Raw genomic sequence first — 22,341 nt, forward strand, 5'->3', positions numbered from 1 at the left:
CCCACAATGGGTTTACAATCAGGCACCTGTCAGAAACTAAAGTCGTTTGTTGTCTAAAACAACATATGGCCAAGTTTATTTTTACTCCACAAAATCATATGAATTTATTAATTTTATTTTACCCAATTTTTACACGACTGCGGCGAATCCCAAAAGAAGGGTTATGTTTCTAGCGCGTATGTAATATGGATGTCCTTTCCTTTAGTCCCCTGTAAAATCAGTGAACCGATTTTGATAAATGATATGTCGTCGTTGAATGTGTCTTGATGGTACAAGAGTATATATATATCATTTTAGTTTATATAGTCGAGATTTTTGTTTTGCTTATAATTCACTTGTTCATTAAATCCAAAATCCTTATTCCTTAATTTCAAGGAAAGGTGGCATAATCAAAATTACATATAAAAGTTCACTATTATATTTACAGATACATGGAAAAATTTAAATCTTCTTATACGTTAAATGCATGGACATTTCAACTAAATCTTCTCAACACTGAACAAAGAATGAAGAGAAAAGTACAAGGCTCTAATCCACTTGATGTATAGAGCTTCAATGGACGAATGCATTCTACTCGGTAGGGTTAAAAGATAACAATGGTTTCGCTTCAGGTGGACAGTAAAAGATAGTTGGGAGAGCGCTGACGCTACATTTTTGCTAAGCTGTCGACGATATATTATATGATACGATACGATATGTCGTGTGTGGTATTTTTCTATTTTATAGATAAAGGACAAAAAAGGGAATACAATGATTTTATAGATCTTCCTGAGATATATATTTTTTTTTATTTCATCAGCCTATCGCCGTCCACTGCTGAGCGTGGGCCTCCCTCATCAAACGCCAACCATCCCGGTCTTGGGCTTCTCGCATCGATATATATATATTGTTTATTGCACATGTAAGAAAATAGTAAGAAAACAGTTAAAAAGTTATGTTTACAATGGCGGGCTTATTTCTGAAAGAAATCTCTTCCAGCCAACCTATGGAAGTGGATGAGTGCCAAACAGCAAAACATTTTATACATATATGTATAAAATTACAAATACGACCCTTAGATTTATACAATGGCAAAAAATGATTTTATTTTTCATTTCGTTACCAGAGCAAACAAAAGAAAATAATTAATTGTTCCGAGTGGGAATCGTATCCACTGCCACTGTGCCATGAGAGCCAATATTTAAAAATATAATATTTACACATATTTTACAAATTAATTCCTGAATATCCCAATAATACCAGAGGCAACAACACAACAATTGCACACAAATAAACCTTTAAAATATTGCTGAAAACTTTTGACGAAAATCATACTTAAGTAAACATTCATCACATTTTATCGCACAAACTAAAATGAACTTCTGACAAATTTAAAGAAATTAAATTTCAAAGTTTTAACGTGAGGTCTTCAGACAGAAGACCTTTAGATTGCTTTAGATATTCAATCAAGATTATTTGGATTTTACTTTATTGCCTTCATTTTATTAGCAACGTTTTATATTAGATATTTTATTTGTATGTTAAGTTTTTTTTAATATATATTTGCTTAATATGTTTGTGTGTGTATGTAGTGTGTAGTGTGTGTATATATATATATATGTATGTGTTTCCCCATGAAGCTCTTCGAGCGCATGATCGACCTCAGGCTCCGCCGAGAGTGTACTATCTCTGAGTCTCAATATGGATTTCAGCCAGGATCGGGCACCATGGACGCCATTTTCGCCCTCAGAACTTTGATGGAGGCATACAGGGAAAAAAGGAGAGCTCTGCATGTGGCCTTTTTAGATCTGCAGAAGGCCTTTGACTGTGTGCCTCGTCAGTGTATCTGGTGGGCATTGCGATCCAAAGGGATCCCTGAGGCCTATATTGAGATTATCAGAGACATGTACCACGATTCCGCTTCTATGGTTAGGACTGCTGTTGGCGACACTAGACCCTTCCCGATTACAGTGGGGGTTCACCAGGGCTCGGCTCTTAGTCCGTTCTTATTCAATGTAGTGCTCGATACTGTCTCGGCTCACATCCAGGACCAGCCTCCATGGCTGATGATGTATGCCGACGACATAGCACTCATTGCCGAGAACCGACTGACGCTGGAGCGTAAAGTGAACCTCTGGAAGGGTACGCTTGAGAACGGCGGTCTTAAACTAAATGTGTCGAAGACAGAGTACATGGCCTGCGGGAGCCGGGACTCGAGCACCATCCTTATAGGTCCTGAGCCAGCCGTTAAGTCGGAGAAGTTCAGGTACCTTGGATCCGTTATGCACGAGTCTGGAGGCATCGATCACGATGTCCAAGGGCGGATAAGCGCTGCCTGGGCCAAATGGCGGGAGGTCACTGGTGTGGTCTGCGACCGCAGAATACCGCCCAAGCTCAAGGGGCTGATATACAAGAGCATCATCCGACCGGTTCTTTTATACGGCAGCGAATGTTGGCCGGCACTATCTCGGCACACTCAGGAGCTTCACGTCACGGAAATGAAGATGCTGAGGTGGATGTGCGGCGTAACGCGGTCTGACCGCATACGCAACACATTCATTCGAGGTAGTCTTGGGGTCCGTGACGTAGCGGATAAGCTCCAAGAGCGTCGTCTGAGATGGTTTGGCCACGTTACGCGCCGGCCTAAGAACTATGTCGGATGCAAGTGCCTTGCTATATCAGTTCCTGGAGTGAGACCTCCTGGACGCCCAAGGAAGCGCTGGCTGGATGTCGTGATGCAGGACATGAGAGCCAATGGTCTAACCACCGAGGACGCAAAAGACCGTGCAAAGTGGAGTAGGTTGAGTAGGAGGGCAGACCCTGGCAATAGCCGGGATTAATGCCAGGAGGAAGAAGAAGAGTATGTGTTTCCCCCGACGGCTTCCGTATCATAAGGTCTACTCTATTTGTGACCTCTACTCGCCATATAGCAACTTAAACATTTCACATTTTCACTTTTCCAAGTTTTAACAACATTTTACATTTTAACTTGGAAAAGTGAAAATGTTAAACACAAAGTTTAGTCACTCAATAAACTTTTACTACAAAGTTTTTTCTGCCTTTTGCAACTTGCCATCATGTAAACATAACAAAAAACGATCAAATGCGACTCAGATTCACCCACCGAGTGTTCCGTACCATTTCATATGCAATTTCATGATTGCAGGGCAACGGGAAGTACAATTTATAAATATGTATGACTCATTTCGTATGAAACGAAAAAGTTTTTTCAGCTTTACTATCCCGCACATAGCATGGAATATGGATACAAATATATTAGGTTATTTTAAACCTATAAATTTTCAATTTTCAGAATTTTTCCTTTACAACGATTATTGAGCAAAAGGCATGATAGACGGATAAACAGAGAAATAGACATACAGACGGTCAGCGAAGTTTTAGTAGCTATTTGATCCTAGAACGGTAGCGTTTTTTCGTTTGATTTACAGAACCCAAAAACTTCTACGTCGCTAGCTCTAAAGAACTTTCGGGTAACAACTCACGGCGTCTTCGGGTTTGGTAATTTATACCCTGTCAAAAGCTAACCCTCGCGGGAATTTAATAAAACTATGTATTAATCACACAAATAGTGGACATTATTTTGATTTAAGCTTCGATGAAAGCTATCCTTTTTTAATTCTTAATTATAATGCTTTATATAGAAGCGTTAAAAGAGTTATTTTGGATATTACAAATGTCTTTATAATAGATGTAAAATGTAGAAAAGGAAATAAAAAATATATGATACAGCGTGACACAGAAAAAAATCAATACTCACTATACTCTACCTACTCGACCTCTAACTAAACACTTAACTTTTAAAAACCCTCCAAATATATATGTACCTAATATAAATCCTTAAATTTATTTTCACCGGGAATCAACATTCTAATTATTGGAAAACGAGTGCTTGAGCATTTTCGTTGAGAACTGTTAACAACTTTTTTAATGGATAAAGTAATTAACAAATTGTAACCCAAGAAATTTGGAAGTATTATATTCTATTTAAGATTTTTTTAACTTCACGCTGCATCCCGCATATAGCAAGTTAGACAGAAGGAACCTGGGAACCTAGTGTTAAAATATTCCGTTTCCATTAAGACACTTCCGTTCCCTGCTTTCCGCCAAATTCTGGAGACATTGCGTGTTGAGTAGAGGAACTCAACGCTTTGCCTCGTTACCAGAGTAAAATATAAAATTTTTCATTCCCTCTTGTGGAAATCGAACCCACAACCTGTCGCGACTGGCCTCAACTTACTCTTATTTTTGTAAAAAATAATTATCTTAAGAAGAAAATATATATCTAAATATAATCTATACCATTTTTTAAGTAAAATAAATACAATTTTTATATAGAAAATTGAACACATACAGCATCCCTAAGCATCAGTAAAGTACAACGAACCCTTTCCAACCATCCTGTATAGTCGTAGCGTTATTTATATGTGTAATATATAAATTTAATTCTAACTACTTTGACAGAATGCTCATGAATAAAGGCTCCCTAATTAGACATTCCACTCAAACTTTCAGTATCACTTAAAATTGTAAGAGACTATAACTTGTGATTTTTTTAATGAAAATAAACCTTATTTCTTAGTAATAAGTTCAACTTTCGTGTGGCAAATCAAATTCCATTACCTGTAATGGCGGCTATAAGGCCTGGTATTCAATCGCATCGGTCAAACAACCCGTATATTTGATGGGTCCAAATAAAAATGTATTGCATTTTTTTTCCGTTCAAACTTTCTAGACGCTCGTTGGTTATCTTTTTTATTTAAAACCATATCAAAAACAGTCTAGGACAGGAATAATTTGCGCATTTCTTTGTAACTTACGACAGCTGTGTCTCTTTATTCTTATAATATTACTAGTGGGCCCGGATGCGGCTACGCCCGCGAAAATATAAGCCTAAATAACTAAAATAAGTTAAAAAATAATAATAAGTGGAGATTTATTATTAGAAAAAATATCTGAGTAACCGAAATGAACAAACCAAAGAAGTAAAAGTAACTAAAGGAAATTCTTAATATTAGAAAAAAAAACCTAAAGTTTGCTGTGCGCGCGTACTAAACATTTTTCTATATTAAATAATTATTAATTTTTGCGAACAATATTAAATAAAATCTCAAATGATTAAAATTACGATATTTTAAGTGTATAACATCGGTATAGATAACCGAACTGAGATAAATTAATTATAAGCAGCAAATAATTACATAAAAAATAATAGTAATTCGAAAATCTATAAAAATTTACAAAATCATCAAAGTCATCCGCCCGTTCGCGTCGGTCATACTCATACTATGCCGCCCGAAGGCTAGGTCATTTGGAATCAGTCACATCTTAATTATTTATTAGAATGTTATACAGTAAATTATAATTTCCATCTAGATGAAATGCTAAAAGTGACTATTATATTTATTTTCATAAGGATGAATATCAAATTATAGAAATCATCAAATTTTTGTTAATGATTTGTATAAAGAGATTTGTATAAATCTATATCGGCGTGCACCATGTATGCATTAAGCAAACTCACTGTGGGTGACGTTTTCTTAAAACAGCAAACTTTGCAAGCCGTTGCTTAGCAACGCGTAGCGACGATTGTTATTAACATGGCGGAATAAATTCCTTGTCAAATTAATTATTTTAATATATTGGTATATAACGAAAATATTACAAATATGAGAAAAAAAACGTATCCTATGTTCATCCCGGGACCCTCAAGTATCTCTATATGAGTATTTTATCACAATTAAATTAGCGGTTTGGCCCTGATTGCGGAAAAGACAGACAGACAGAGTTACTTTCGAATTTATAATATAGGTATGGATAATCTGTAGTAAATCAGTCCTCGCAATAAGGTAGGATGAGTGAACCTAGTGTTCAAACACTCAACTTTTTTTAGCCTAATGCCTACCCTGCTGTACGCGGCTGCTGCTATACAGCGTGTAATTAAAACTAAATAAAATGATCTCCCAGCTAATTATAAAGCCTTGACGACAAATTCGACAACATATTTCAAACCAATATAAAATCTCGAGCCTAATTAATCTCATTAGCCCTCATTACAAATCTTAAAAAATTATCCAAATGAAAATTCATTTATTAATTTCTTAATAAACTTGTTTAATAACGGATCTTATTACATTCTTTATTTTCTTCGTTTCTATAGAAATGCCAACTTCGGTAATAAGTCAAGATTTGGGATAAAGGCAGCTTGCATGATTTATATCCTTTGAAATTTTGTTTGACTTTTCACGGACTTTACAAAAAGTTCATGAATTGAAAAATAACTCTTGATTTCGAAATTATTTTTTGTTATTATTTTAAGGGCGAGACAAATTTATAGGCGGTGATAAAAAATAATAACACTACTTTGCTACGGCTTACTACAAATCTGCGCTACGACCTCGTAGACGCCTCTCCGCTTCTACGAGATTAATCAATATCCTATAATTAATATGAAAGAAAACAACTATTTTTCCATCGATTTTGCGTGAAAATGGAACAAACATCCATCCTCATAGGAATTTAAGAGGGCAAAGCCCCAAGCGAAATGTTTTTATTTTCAATATGTACCCTACATATTGAAAATAAAAATATTTCGCTTGGGGCTTTGCCCTCTTAAATTTATTGTTATATTTTTGGAAAAATAATTCAAATCTATAATATAAGTTACAACAGTTAAGGAACGAGCAAGGAAATGAAAATATTAAATATTTCTTAAGGTGGGAATCGAACCCACAACCAGTGGCGTTTACAGTCGCACGCTTGTTCCCCTAAGCCACAACTGGCCTCTGTAATTAAAATACTTATAACAATATATGTTTTACCTTACAAAGGTTTCCAACGGTAAGTCTAAAATTATCGCGGCCACGTCAAGTTTAATTTGTTCAACGAACCGTCAATTTTGTTTTAGCTAAATCTCTAAATAATAATAATTTATTATTACAAATATTAATTGAATTTTGAAGCCGCTTGGCGTGATACACGACTGCTGTGAGTTCTATCCTCATTCGGTGGAACGATTATATAAGTATTTAAATTAATTTTCCATCACTCAATGCGTAGCGTAGGGGGACAACGTCTGACGTCAACGCGCGGCAGTTTTGGGTTCGATCTCCATTCGGGGAAATTATTATATTAAATTATTTTCATTTTCTCGCTGTGGTAGATTAAAAGCGACGTTGATTCTGCCACTTAACTCGACATGTCTTGTGAATTGGGCGAAAAATGAGAAATGGAGTTTCTTAGACCATGCTTCTTCTGCCTACGCACATATATCACTACGTATTCACCTGCGTATACTACATGAAGCTGTTTTTTTACTGAAGAAGAAGTTACTAGTAGAAAGTGAAGAAATGAAGAAATTTTGTAAATATCAAGTCATAACTGCAGAGTTCGACATTATGTCTAATTAATGTTGTCCCACAGTATTTGTGAGGTAAATATGCATAATATTCAATAGCTTATATGAAATGAAGTTTGTTAATATATTCCATATTGGTTTGGTCCCCTTATATTGCTTGTATCATCTACCTTGGAGTCATATAACATACAGATATAGTATTTGCATATTTTACTTCTTTACAGATGCCTAGACAACACTTGTTGTCCCCCAGTTATCAATTGTGCGAATCTTTGCTATTAGGAAAAAATACTGAAAAACGCAAAAGAGGACCTGGATACAGATGTTGCAGGTGTCTCTTTACCACAGCGATTAAATAAAATTAATTCGCCACGAGAATAAATCGAACTCACAACTGTCGTTTTTACAGTGAAACGCTGTAAAACTGTACCATGACGGCATCAAGTTAATGACCGTACGTAAAAATACGAGTATACCTACCTACCTACTTGCAAACGGTGAAAGGACAACGACCCAGAGGTTTTTTAATAAAACACAAGAGAACGCGGAATGCTTACGGAACCACATAACTTGTGTTTATGCGAAATTTTAATTCAAATTGTGCACATACTTCGCGTTTTTCTGAGGTCGGAAAAATTTCAGAGTTGAAAGTCGAAGTGGCTCGCTTTTGATGAACAAATAACTTTGTATGGCCACTGTAAAAATTTGTACCAGTTGTTACCTTTGTATTGCGGTTTTATACATTATTGTAGGCGATAAATTGGTTTTGGTTTTTTCTTTGGTTTATAAAGAAGACCAATTTTTAACAAAAGGAATCCTAATATTAATATTGTTCCTAACTTCCTAAATATGTAAAAAAAACAATAAAATTTATTTATATTCTACTTAACGATTTTCATGCGAACCTTCATCATACGAGTAAAAATTGCAAATTGCAGGTTAATCCTTTGCGCGTGGGAAAGATTAGCGTAGAGTCGCCTGACGTCCAGTCAATTGATATTTATTAACAATCAAATTGGACAAAATCGTTTAAAGAGATGAATTTCACGTGGTTGTTGCAATTTTGTCACTAATATTTTTTTTAGGGTCACGCTGTATTCCTTGCACAGTCTACTTACTCTAGGCAGAGGGAATCTAGTGTTAAGACACTCCGTTCCCCATTTTTCGCCGAATTCTGGAGGCATTGCGAGTTTTATGGCGAAACTCTACGCCGTGCTTTAATACAATTAAATTATTGGCCTAAGTGGGATTGAATCCCCAAACCCGCGATTAAAGTCAGACTAAATGAGGTAGGCATAGAAAACGTAATTTTCACCTTCTACCTTTTACATTCTTTATTATCTTTTTAATTTCTACACTTATAGAAGAAGTTCAACTACTAAACCATACGCACTTGGACGTTTTCCAAGAATTATTAACCCAGCTTCGAATCCCGCTACATAACAGTTTTTTTTTATACATACTGTATTAAGATAAATACTAAACAATTTTCTCTAAAAAACCTTGTATACACAAAATCCTATATAACGAAACAAAATTGGAAACAGTTTATCATAGAGCGTCGTAAAAGCTAAACCTCAGTGCAGGCAATAGAACCACTCGACCGCGGCCGCACCGTCCGCCTCATTACCGAGAATGTGCATAAAATACAAACATACATATGTATAATAAAAGTATTTTGTATTTATCTTCTTATTTGTATGTATTTCCGTTCGATTCTCGAGGGATGAATAAGTATGGTAACAAGATGAAGCGCGACAGTGAGTTCACGCAATCGGTGGAAAGGATGGTGCAGAGTGTATTAACACTAGCTTTCTTCTCTTTACAGTGCTATAAGTAGGATACAGTGGAAAGTAACACAAAACTAAATTATTTATTTCCAAAGTTAATCTTCCTCAAATGAAAATCTTCAAAATTGTTAAAGTAGTCAAAGAAAATAACAACATGCATACATCTTAACAAATTTTCACATTGATAATATTAATAGGAAGTAGGATAGGACTCGTAGGATAAATTATTTCAAATTTTCCTTTTAAATTTTATTTTAAATGTCGCCTCCACGACCGCGAAGGCTTTGCCGGGCGTCGCTAATGACGATACCGGATTAAGCTCACTGCATGTAATTGCTAGAAACCACTTTAAAGCTAAAGGATTCCAATTATATTCCATATTTATAGAAGCTTATTTGTGTATTTAAAATGTTATTATTATTTTGATATATACTTTAATATGTTTTTTAATTTAACGCACATAACAATATAGGCAGTGGGAACCTGGGAATCTAGTGTTAAGACACTACGTTTCCATTAAGACACTTCAATTCCCTACTTTCCGCCGAAGTCTTTAAGGCCCCGACTGATAAGATTAGTTGACAGTTGACAAAATTCCTACAAAAACTGTAAAAAGGGGATTTTCCATTTTACATCTTAAAGTTCACGCAAAAATTAGTGGCGACAACTAGCAACTATTATAACTTCAATGAAATATATTTTTCCATTATTTTTATTAGTGAAGATAATGAAATACATAAATAAGTATGCAAATAAGCGTTTTCCAGAGAGCATCATGACTTATTCATGGCGGGTCTTTGTGGGGACTTTCTTCAGAGGTTTCTACTTACCGCCGAGTTATGGAGCAAAGTTTAATATTCCTCAATTTTTAATGCAAAATTTATAATAATTTAGTTTACGTTAAATAACACTATGGATACTCTGCGACAGTTATGAATGATAACCCTCGTTTTATTTTTTAAGCTTGACACTGTATCTCGCACATAGCAGGGTAAGATACTTCCACTTCCTACTGTGATTACGTGTTGAGTGGCGAAACTCAACGCTGCGCTTGAGTGCGCTGGCACCTCATTACCAGAACAACATGAAAATATTAAATATTTAATTTCTACGATTGGAAATCGGAGTATCGAACCCATAACCAAAGAATTCTTACTGATCACTAAGGATCTTATACTCGGAGGAAGGACACTTAGAATACTTTGAAGTAGTCAAGGCCACAAAAATGTATAATAATATACGCAAACTATTAATCCAATTAAAGAGTTTCGTTTAAAATGTGTAATAATCGCGAACATCAAAGATCTTATTACGAAAACACTTTAATCATGTAATCTTCTACATGAGAGTGTAATCCATAAACACAAAGTGAAGAAGAGACATTCTTTAATTTCTTTCAACAGAAATATCTTACAAATTTTTAAAGTAAAACTTCAAATAAAAGTTCACAGCACCATTAGCATTTAAGTATGCAGGATTCTGACGCATCTTTGTAGGGGAGTATCGGAAAATTTTTCAACATTCATAATAATATTTGCACTTCTTTGAGCATGTCGACTCGGTGTTGCAACACGGTATTGCATATAGGAAGTGTATAAAAGAATTATACACTATAATTTTTATACGTTTAGAAGAAGGAATATATTTTCAATAATGTTAAAATAAAACATAAAGAGAGATATTAGGAAAAAATCATGAAAATTATTCATTAAACATTCTGACACTATTAGTATTGCCTATTAAATTACATCATGCAGCTCATGCTGTATCCCGCATACAGCAGGGTAAGCAGAGGGAACGTAACGTTAACACACTCCGTTCCCCACTTTCCGCCGAGTTCTGGAGACGTTGCGTGTCGAGTGGTAGTGTAAGTATTTAGTAGTAGATTTACTTACCATAATTATTACAAACAAGGTGTAACTTCGTAGTATCATGTCTACAGTCCTTCAGTTCCCGTAGCAAGCCGCCCTCGCTCCGTTGAAAAGCTCTATAGGACTGCGCCACACCGTGTATGTGCTGTATCTGGGGCGCGGGGACCACGTGACCGCGACCTGCGCGCGCGCCCGCCCCGAATATTGCTGAGCTTCTGTTCACCCAGCTACGATTAAATATCATAGTTTTAAAAAAACAAAAAATAATATATAAGTATGTATAAAAATAAAAAATAAAAAAGAAATGCAACAAAAAAAAATATATATTTTTTCTTATTATAAAAGTAACACAATGTAGCTCGACATTTAAAACGTACGCGTAGTTACAAATACGCATCTTTTTTCAACCTACCTCACAATCACATTTTTATTTTTTGTTTTGTTAGTAATTTCGTTTATGTTTGTGTTTGTTAAAAATATTTGTATTTTTGTATAGTTTTTATGTTTTCTATAACTTAATGTACAGTGTAGGAATGTGCAGTGGTCACACAAGCCAAATCGGGCTTAAGACCGCGAAGAATAATTAATTTTTATGTACTTTGTTATAAATAAATAAATAAAAAAATATAATATGTAATTATAATATACTTACGTGTAACCAAGCATAGAACAAAGTTTAGCAGCAGTGGAGTCGTCTAAGGTGGTGATGCAAGCTGGAAACCAGGACTGGTTGGCCGCGCGATATACCTGCAGTTCTCCTTTGCCCACATCGCCGTTGGCTTCACTTAATCGTACTATGAGCAAATATTTTATTTTAGAAAACATTTTTTACGTATACTTTAAATTTTCTAAAAAAAATATTTGTGTAAGTTTGTAAAACAATTTAAAAATGTTCAAAATTATGTATAATGTTTTGATATATTACAACTTTACATATTTCTAAAAAATATTATACTCTTAGAAGAACAGAACATTAAGGCTTTTCAACTCCAAAGTCAAAGTCAAAGTCAAAATATCTTTATTCCATAAAAATGCTTAACATTTACTTGGACGTGTCATAAAATAGAAAAAAAAATGCAAATTAAAAATAACCAAAAAAAAAAATGTGCAATTTTGACTTGAAAAAAGCCCGTTCAAATGGTTGAGCTCATGAGAAGCTCCATAAGCTTTAATGAACTTACAGCAATTCCTTTCGTCCTGTCCCCAAGGACAATCAATTTTGCCATCACACAAATGCGCCTGGGATATACACCGTTGGTTCCCGCAGTGTACGTCCCCACTTCGCTTGCAGACTCTGCAGTTGAGTTCGTCTGAGCGATCAGCGCAGTCCACGTGGCCGTCGCAGCGCCAGTCGTGAGGTATGCAACGGTTCATGTCGCATTGGAAACCGGTCGGGCACACTATTGTAGAAGGAAAGAACTTTTGTAGCTTCGTATATCTCTACAGAGTAGAGTTTGTGGAGAATCTAGTGATAAGACATTCACGTGTTGAGTGGTGACACTCAGTTATTTATATAAATAGTTCCTCATAAGATCCTTCATAGCGCAGTGGTACACCTGTTTTTGACTGTTTACGCAATGGTTATGGATATAATTGGTTCGATAAATGTTCTTCTCTTCTTCGTGTCAATGCTTGGAAAATTCAGATCATATTTTGCCAGTATTTAGCCACGTTGACTAAGGTATCTGTTGCCTTATTAGAGAATGAATAGGAATGATCGATAAATGTTGCAACTGTATGCTTGAATATGATAGATTTTACCTTACGGTATAGCTATGTTTCATCAAAATCGGGTCAGTAGTTCTTGAGATACGGGTATTACACGTCGATTTAATTTATTAAAATTATTTATATTATTTACTTGGTTTAGCCGCTCTAAACCTTGCTTCCTTCACTTCGCGGTTGCCGAGGCACACGTCAGTATCGGTGGACTCAGGGAATATCTCACACTGTAGGTAGTCCGGCATTGAAAGTCCAAAGACCTCCAAGAAGAAACCGCAACGACGCATGGTTTCTATTAGAAAATTATATTTGAAATACACTTAAAATACACAGGAAATTCATGACAATATATAAAAACAATTATTTATGTCGATATCTATTCATTCGACCCCTTGTCACAAAACAAAAGCTTACTTTAACAACGAGTTCGACAATATTTTCAAGTCAACGATAAGTATTGCAATCTTGAGATCCATTAAGCTTTTCTAAAGCTGCTTTTGTTTACGTTTTTTTAAAATTACTTGGGATTCTATGAATCATGGGTCTTTCCGATTTTATTATTAAAAAATAAATCAGTTTCACGCTGTATCCCGCATATAGCAAGTTAGGCAAAGGGAACCTACGTTCCCACTTTCCGCCGTACTCTAGAGGCATTGCGCTTTGTGTAGCGCCCGATTGATATATTTTTTTTTTCATTTGTAATCGGCAAATATTGTTTGAATTTCTTTAACACGACTTTTTTCAATTTCCACTTATGATCGAACATTTCATATTCCTGAGTGGAAGTCGCTTCATGTTTTAAAAAAAGGTTTTGATTAAAATATAGTATATACTTAGAACTTCTAAATTCAGTACCAAGTTACATAGTATGTAACTTGGTACTGAACCTGTACCTGGTACCTTGACACAGACTTCTGCACGGCCTCACCATGTGACCGAGTGGGCCGCATTTGGGCACAAATAATGAACATAGGAACAGTGCAGTGAGCTCGTAGCACCGTACGTCCACTACCGCGTCGTAGATCTCTAAATCCTGTTTATGAAACATAGTAATTAAGTAAAATAGAAACTAAAAATAAGAAGCTAAAGCCTTCATATCGTTTCTTAGCTCTAGTAACAAGTCAAAGCGCGGCGTTAAGTTCCGCAATTTAATAAAAAATGTTTCGAAAATTGGCCTACAAGTAGGGAACCCAATTTCTTAATACTAGGGGTCCCTTTGCCTACTTTGCTATATGCGGGGTACATAACAATATGTATATATCTTACAGCCATATTGTTATATCAAACTAGTGGAAATTAATATGACATAATGAAGCAAACGGAATGGATTGTGCCACGAGATAGTTTCCGCTCTATGATTGCTGTCTTCATCTATTGTTAATAACCTTGTGTTATCAAGTTACATGAGCACTAGTTGGGTATCCTGACGTTGCTTCGTTGATAATATAATTCCACTATTTCCACTCCCTTTCAGCTTCACGCTGTATCCTGTATATAGCCTGCTGTAGGTGGGGGGAAAGGGGGATTTATTAACCTAAGTACCAACTAGTCTTTGAGACATTTCGTGTTGAGTGGTCGAACAGAACGCCGCGTTTGATAGACAATCAGACCTAAATGAAAATAAATATAATAGTTCCCGAAGGAACTCATAACCATAATCTATATTATAATCAGATACTGTTCCACTGTGCTTTACTATATTTTATATATTTGTTATTTAACACATAATGCCCTATAATTCAGTTACAAAGACTGTGATTATTTTTAGCTTTACGCTGTAGCCCGTTTATAGCAAAGTTGTTACTACCGTCCCCTACCGTCACATGTTGTACCACCCCCCCTTGATCGTATCAGCCACTAAGATCTGTATCTACAGACATTACAATGATTTTTAGTTCCAAATAAAGAATTTATTTATTAATTTATTTATTTTTAGGTGAATATGGAGTTAAATTCTATATCACAATCATCAAACCAAGACTAAGGAAATCCATTCCATACTTTGCTTTTGACTTGAACCAAATTAATTATCTATGACGCGTCTACAAATAACCCTTTGTGCCAGCAAGACGTTACGTGACGTTCATTGTGTGCCAACAAAGAGTGAAAGCTCTGTTAGCTTAATTATCGTAATATTGATTGTTACACATCATTAGCTATCACTTATCACGTTTTATGAGTTGGCTTTGATGATTATTTAGGGTTCCGTATCTTGAGAAAAAAGGGAACACTCTTCTTTTTCATGGCAAGTTCAAATTTAGTCATACAAGCGTATACGTTGACTGAGTTATCTGATGCCTTGGTCAAATCATCACATGGGTAGGAAAATGGACTTTTGGTGAGGACAGTATTTGTGCCATACATTTGATTAAGATTAACCCTTTCAGAGCGTCTCATTTTATATGATGTTCCTTGCATCAGCCAATTTGGCAACGTAATCGATAGAGAAATTTTCAAGTTGGCCAAAAAAGTATTTACTCGCAGGCCACAACGGAGAATGGAGATGGGTTTTCCTATCACAGCCATGCCATGGCATGACTGATCACCATTTAAGGCTGTGTAATATGGAAAACTGACTACAGAAATATCTATTTTATCTTAACATGAATCTTAATTTAATTATTTAAACAAAGAGGACCATGTAATGAATCACAACGCTCTCCTATTGTTAATACATTTAATATACGTCGATCACCCTACATAATTGTAAAGTATAGATGACGCCGTCGCGATAAAATGTTGAAATTCTTATATGCTTTTTTTGTAACGGAACCTGGGAACCTAATGTTAAGAAGATCTTAAACGCTTGTGTTTTTTAGCAGCAGGGCAGGCAGTGGGAACCTAGTCACCATTTTCCGCTGAATTCTGAAGGTATTGCGTGTTGAGTGGCGGAAGTTATAATTTTAAAGTATTATTCTTAGGACCAAATAGTTTTTTCAAACTAAGGAAGAGTTTATATTCAAAATATAAGCAGAACTATGGCCAAATTAGATAAGGCTTTGTTTACACGCTGTATCCCTCACATAGCAGGATTGGCATAGGGAACCTGGGAACTTAATGTTAAGCCACTGGGTGAAGAAATTAAAATATTAAATATCGAATATCCTCTACAGTTATATCTAAATATCCGCTTTTAGCTCCCTTACACTCCCTATCCTTAAATGCCAAATTTCAACTTTTTAAATCCAGCAGTTTTGACGTCAGTCACTCAGTTGAGGAAGTTTTATAAAAATAATATAAAAGATTAAAGGCCGTGATCTTTTATAAAATAAAAAATATTACGTAGAATAACAACTTATGTTCTTACAATTCCATCTCAAGGTTATTCTTGACAACGTTTTATCGAGCACGCGGCCTTCGGCGACTACTTATTTATTTATTTTTAGGGAAACATCTTAACATTATTTTTATATATTTTAATTCGCTTAATATGTTTTCAAGGAAAGTGGTGAATGCAGAGTAAAAAAAAACTACAAACACTTCGAAAACGTAGAATTTAAGCTTTTAAATTTTGTAAATTATACATTTCTTAAAATATTAATTAAAAGATAATTGAAATTGATAGAATTTGCACCATCTCTGGCAAATCAATTAGGCTTTAGCGAACAAAAATAATCCAGCGACGCGATGTGTGGTCACGAACGGTTTCTAATGACGGTATTAAATATAATTGTTTTAGGTAAGTACATATATACTATACTTGATTATTTAATTAAGGCTTTTTCTTTTTAGCTAACGCTATATCTCGCATACATAAGTCTTATTAGACTCCTTACATTATAAACTTAATATTTAATTATTATATTTTATGTGATAATTTTAACTTATAATTGATTAAAAAATAAAATTCACGCTACATCCCGTATATAGCAGGCTAGGCGGAGGGGAAACTAAGTAAACTAAGACACTCCATCCCCCCATTGCGTGTTATGGCGGTACTAAGTGCCGAGCTTTTGCCTTGGTGCTGGAGTGAAGGAATTAAAATATTAACAAATAAAAAAAATATCATTTCCCCGAGTGGGGATCGAACCCACAACCCACTCTTGTGCCTCTGCGCCACAACGTCCTCGGCTAGAAGGAATAAAATTAATAGTAAACATACATTTTATTACAATAGGGATTGATTGTCTTAACAATAGGTTTCTAGGTTTAGTCTTCCTAAACTGATATATGCGGGACACTACGTGAAGCGGAGGCATTTTTCCCGGCGTTGAGTTCCACTGCCCAAAATGAATTGACTTCAAAATTGGGCGGTGTGGGGAACGAAGTGCGTTTCCATAAGGTTCCCTCTATGCTATGCAAGATATTCAGAGCGAACTAATAAAAAAAACTACCTGTTGAGCATCTCTCTGTCCAAAATGTCCAATATAATTTGGAAATACAGTAAAGTTGTATGAGATCCGATGTTGTTGACAGAAAGTCACTATGACTGGTAGACACACCCCGGGCGCCGGGTTTCTAGCGCCAGGGGCCTCGGTGGGAGCTGGCCAAGTGACGACCGATGATCTGTTCACCACTTGTGAGACGTACTGTGAACAAAATAGGACGTTTTAAATAACCTTACATAGCACCCTTTTTTACCTTCCAAACACAAGCAAATTCAAGTTAACCTAAGACATTTTTTCTTGCTTGCATTTTTGCTTGCGTTGTCATTTAAATATTACCAATAATTTAAATACAATCATTCCCTCGTGTGAGAGTCGAACCAGCAACTACCGCGTTCAATCAGCACCCCCAAATGCGTCACAATAGAGTCTAAAGCAAACAATAAAGATGAGTTGAATGGCGACCAATATTCTTGGCATTGTTCTAGCCGCTATTGATAGTTCCAAGTTTAATGCAAAGCCGAATTGCACGAATTATTGAACTTGGATTGTAATGGTGAAGAGAATTCATATAAACGATCCAATAGTTTATATATGTATATGTTATAGGTTAGGTATATGTATAGGTTGCTTTAAGCAACTTTTCAAACGAAGATATGTTGTTACAAGATTTATTGTTAGAACATAATATGTTATTAGAGGACTTGCTGTGTTAGTACATGTGAAATCTTGCAAGCTAGATTTGATCCATTGAGGTGAAATTTAGATTACATCTTCAGTTCTGATGATAATGAAATTATATATAATTCAAAATACAAATATATATAAGTTTCCAAGAAGCACTGGTTCAAATCCCAAATTTAAAATTCCGTAAGAATTATGGAAAAATTGACTCTCCATCAAGGAAACTTCGCTCTAAGTCGCGCAGTTTGGTCTTTACTTTGTCTGTCCGTCATTCAGTAACGGGATAGACATTTGTATACCTAATAATATTCAGATTTTCTCCGTCTCTCTGTCAAAAATCCGAATGAGTCGTTTTTTAACCGACTTCTGTATGAAAAGGAGGTTATCAATTCGACTGATTTTTTTGTTTTTTTTTTTATGTTTGTTACCTCATAACTTTTAACTGGGTGAACCGATTTTGATATTTTTTTTTATTTGAAAGTTTGGTTAGGTTTCGATTATGGAATCCGGAAAAAATTGAGAATTTTTTGTTATTTTTGGTAAAAAATTGATTATACTGTAATAGTTACAAGCAAAAACTTTATAAATTGATGTCAGAAGTGAGATTCCTGATGGTTGCATTTCTTTTCAACCAACCTCAAAAAAGAGGATGTTCTCATTTTCAACCAAATTCAAAGAAGGGAAATGCCCAATTCGCCCGAATACTTTTTATGTATGTTCTTGTTAATATACCAAAATGTAACTTTGCACAAAAATAATACCTAATTAAATGAAGTTTTACATAGGACAATCACAACCACTCGTTGAGAACCACTACCACCACCATCACCACTCGTTTAAGAAGCATCGTTCAGTCGGTGCCAAGTAAAACAAACAGGCTTAGTAATTAGATATTGTAGTAAAGGTGTTGTAGCATTAGCTTGACACCGACTTCAAAATTATAAAATCTTTGTAAAATTATTTTTCACTTTTTAGTTCGTTGTTAGAAGTCGGTTTTTCTTTTTGTTAAAAATTTATTTATTTTAAAACACAGAAAAAATATATTTTATATGAATTAACTATTCTTATTTGATGGAATAAATCCACATTCGCTTCGTCGTAACGGATAGCTTAAACAAAGTAGGTTAAACTTAAAATTAAAGCTCGTCAGTATGCACACTGCTCGAAAGCCTTTGAAATATTTGAACAAAGGCTCTATGTTAAAAACCTAATTTAACTAAAATTCTTTATTTGTTTTTGCTATGGCGAGTAATGAAATTTTTGAAGTTTTCATTCTCATAATGGCTTGGAATACAACTTCACGCTGTATCCCGCAAATAGTAGGTTAGGCGGAGGGAATTAAAACACTCCGTTCCCCATTTCCCACCCAATGACGGAATTCAACGCTGTGATTTTTCTTGTTACGGGATAGAAAATGAAACAATTTATACCACTTCGTGAAATCGAATCCACAATCACTATGTTTATTTTTTTTAAAATTTATTATTAACGTAACGTGCGACTGTAAACATGACGGTTACGGGTTCAATTTCCACTCGGGGAATGAAATATTTAACATTTTCATTTTCTCCTTCTGGTAACGAGGCAAACCATTGCGTTGAGTTCCGCCACTCAACACGCAATACCTCGAGGATTCAGCTGAAAGTAGGAAACGTAGTATCTTAAAACTTGCTGCTTCCCTGTTTCCCTTTGCCTACTCTGCTACATGCGGCATGCAGCGTGAAATTAAGGAAACATCATAAATAGACTAATATCATATTAGATAAAACTACAAAAGTTTATATATATGCGTTAAAATAACGTGTACAAAATTAACTTTTAACTAACATTCTTTGCGCGAGATTACGTTCAAAAATGTGTAAAATTTCGTTATGAAAATCGCCTTTATCCACCAAACTATATTAACATATTTTATGTCATATTGACAGCATAGCGGCACAGAGTTCGCTATATCTACTTTGCTATTATATAAGGTTAAATTCCCGTATACGCTTTTATTATATTATTCAAACATTTGTTTTACTTCAAAATTATAAAATCTTTGTAAAATTATTTTTCACTTTTTTAGTTCGTTTTTAGAAGTCGGTTTTACTTTTTGTTAAAATTTAATTTATTACATAATATAAAGTGAATAAAATTGTTTTAGAGTTACATTCAAATTTATTTTCATTTTTTTTTTTTGAAATACTCTATTAATTTCCAATCCAATATAATACGTTTTAAATCAAAAAGAAAACAAACGTATAAACAACAAAATTTCTTAACCGCAAACGAAAAATCACAACCGAAACCCTCTATCATAACAACCACAACAAAAAAGACAAAAAACACAAAAAAAAGATATCAACTCAACCATTCTAATTTCCACCGTAACATTCGTGAGAGCTCAGCTCGGCTTCATAATAAATAAGACCATTAGTAGCATTCCTTTGTAAAACTTGTCCAACAAAACAACAACAGGTGAAAACATTTAAATTACTGTAAGCAAATTGAATAAGCGAGCTTCAAGCGAGCTTCGAGCGAACTTTTTAAGTTCACAAATGGAAACTCGGTTCAGTCAAAATGAGTCGCGTTTTGTTTCACAAATTTTGTTTACCGCACTTTCATTAAGTTTTTTTTATATTAGACTAGCGGACGCACGCAGCTTCGCTTGCGTATTTAAGGGTGAATTCTAATAACCCATGAAACATGTGTTCAATTAAATATTTTTAAGAGTCTAAATATCAAATTTTATAAAAATCGGTGACGATTTAAAAAAAACCTATACAAACTTTCAACCCCTTATTTGCACCCTTAGGGGGAGAATTCTAGAAAACGATGAAATACGTGTTCAATTAAATACTTTTAAAAATCTAAATTTCAAATTTTATAAAAATTGGTGCCGATTTAATTTTTTTTCCATATAAACTTTGAACCCCTATTTCAATTTTTCAAAATCCCTTCTTAGTGGATGTCCAGATTACGAAAGTAAACTTTTGTCTAAATTTCACGTTTCTACTATCAGCGGTTACGGCTGTGCGTGCGTCTTACCTCAGTCAGTGAGGACAAGTCCTTTTATATATATAGATTGGATGTTTCTTAAGTCATAATGTGCTTAGTTAGAACAACGGTATGACAGGCGTGGCAAGTTCGAATTAAAATATTTTTCAACCTCAGGCAGAGGGAGCCTAGTGTTAAGACACTCCGTTCCCCACTTTCCGCCGAATTTTTCGAGGCATTGCGTGTTAAGAGTATAATCCATTCCGCCGAGTGGGGATTGAGCCCATAATCGCCGAGTCACAATCACACCCTGGCGCTGGGCCATGACGGCCTCAATATATATTACAATAATATATTGCTATATACAATAAATAAATCATCCATATATATAAAAGGACTTGTCCTCACTGACTGAGGTAAGACGCACTCACAGCCGTAACCGCTGTGCGTAGAAACGTGACATTTAGATAGATGTTTACTTTTATGATCTGGACATCCATTAAGAAGAATTTTGAAAAATTGAAACCCTAAAGGGTTTGAAATTTTGTATGGATTTTTTTTTAAATCGCCACTGATTTTTACAAAATTTGAAATTGAGACTTTAATAGATTTCGTTGAACACATATTTCATGGTTTTTTAGAATACACCTCCTAAGGGTGCAAATAAGGGGTTGAAAGTTTGTATGGAAAAATCTTTAAATGGCCACCGATTTTTATAAAATTTGAAATTTAGTCTGAAAAATATTTCATTGAACACGTGTTTCATGGTTTATTATAATTCAACCCAAAGGGCACAAATAAGCAGGCGTAGCTGCGGCGTCCGCTAGTATATAATATAACAAAAGGTATGTTTTTGTAAGTCACCACCACAAAACAAAGTAAATGTTAATACGAGTAGCTACGGCAACACTTTCAAAGGCGACTTTCCAAAATAATTGTTTTAACGGCATTACGCGGCTCAAATTAAAAAGCCATTGTTCTTCATAGCTGTGAGAAATACGCGAAACAAGAATGACTGGCAAAACTTTTAAGCATTGGCTTCTTTTTATTTTTTTTACCTTTGGAGATTGTTATTTCTGTTAGGGTTTCGGCGCTTTTGACAGGGATTTACTTCAATTTGTAAAGAACAATTAAATATTAATTACTTTACTGTATAAAAAATACCATATTTACATGCCACTGAGGCTCTCGTCACTCAGTCCAAGGAATCATAGATCGGAATATTTAATATTAATTTTAGCTTCCTCCATACGATCTCGAGATAAATGGTCTTGACAGCACTACAGTCGGACAACAAAGAGTGTTCCGTTTATTATTTTTTACTATATATTATTATATTATTAATTCAAATATAATTATTCCTCCGAGTGGAGATCGAACCCAGAACTATCGCATTTACAGTCAGATGCTGTCACACTGAGTATCTACGGCCTTACATTACCAATACTGTAATATTATTTTATTATATTTATCCATCTCTAAGATTCTAGAGGATCGTTAGAACAAAGTTTGTAAAACAAATAAAATTTTGTTAAGCTCTTTGAAAATGTGAAGTGTTTGTTATAGTGTTCTCGAGAACGATAGTAGATTACGAACAAATAATAAAAAATGTAATT

General features: G+C 34.8%; 1 protein-coding gene across 1 annotated transcript in view; it reads right to left on the minus strand.

Moving 5' to 3' along the window:
* Positions 1 to 22,341, minus strand: part of Corin (corin serine peptidase) — a 68,691-nt gene that overhangs the window by 15,015 nt on the left and 31,335 nt on the right. Inside the window, exons 6-11 of the mRNA XM_085191936.1 lie at positions 17,072 to 17,266; positions 13,638 to 13,770; positions 12,877 to 13,029; positions 12,197 to 12,415; positions 11,668 to 11,809; positions 11,040 to 11,242 (exon numbers count right to left, since the gene is read on the minus strand). Coding sequence (XP_085048062.1) covers positions 11,040 to 11,242; positions 11,668 to 11,809; positions 12,197 to 12,415; positions 12,877 to 13,029; positions 13,638 to 13,770; positions 17,072 to 17,266 — 1,045 coding nt within the window. The remainder of the gene's footprint in view (positions 1 to 11,039; positions 11,243 to 11,667; positions 11,810 to 12,196; positions 12,416 to 12,876; positions 13,030 to 13,637; positions 13,771 to 17,071; positions 17,267 to 22,341) is intronic.

The sequence above is a fragment of the Heliconius melpomene genome, chromosome 10 (genome assembly GCF_056956725.1).
Source record: "Heliconius melpomene rosina isolate 202511_hmr_F chromosome 10, ASM5695672v1, whole genome shotgun sequence".
NCBI lineage: Eukaryota > Metazoa > Arthropoda > Insecta > Lepidoptera > Nymphalidae > Heliconius > Heliconius melpomene.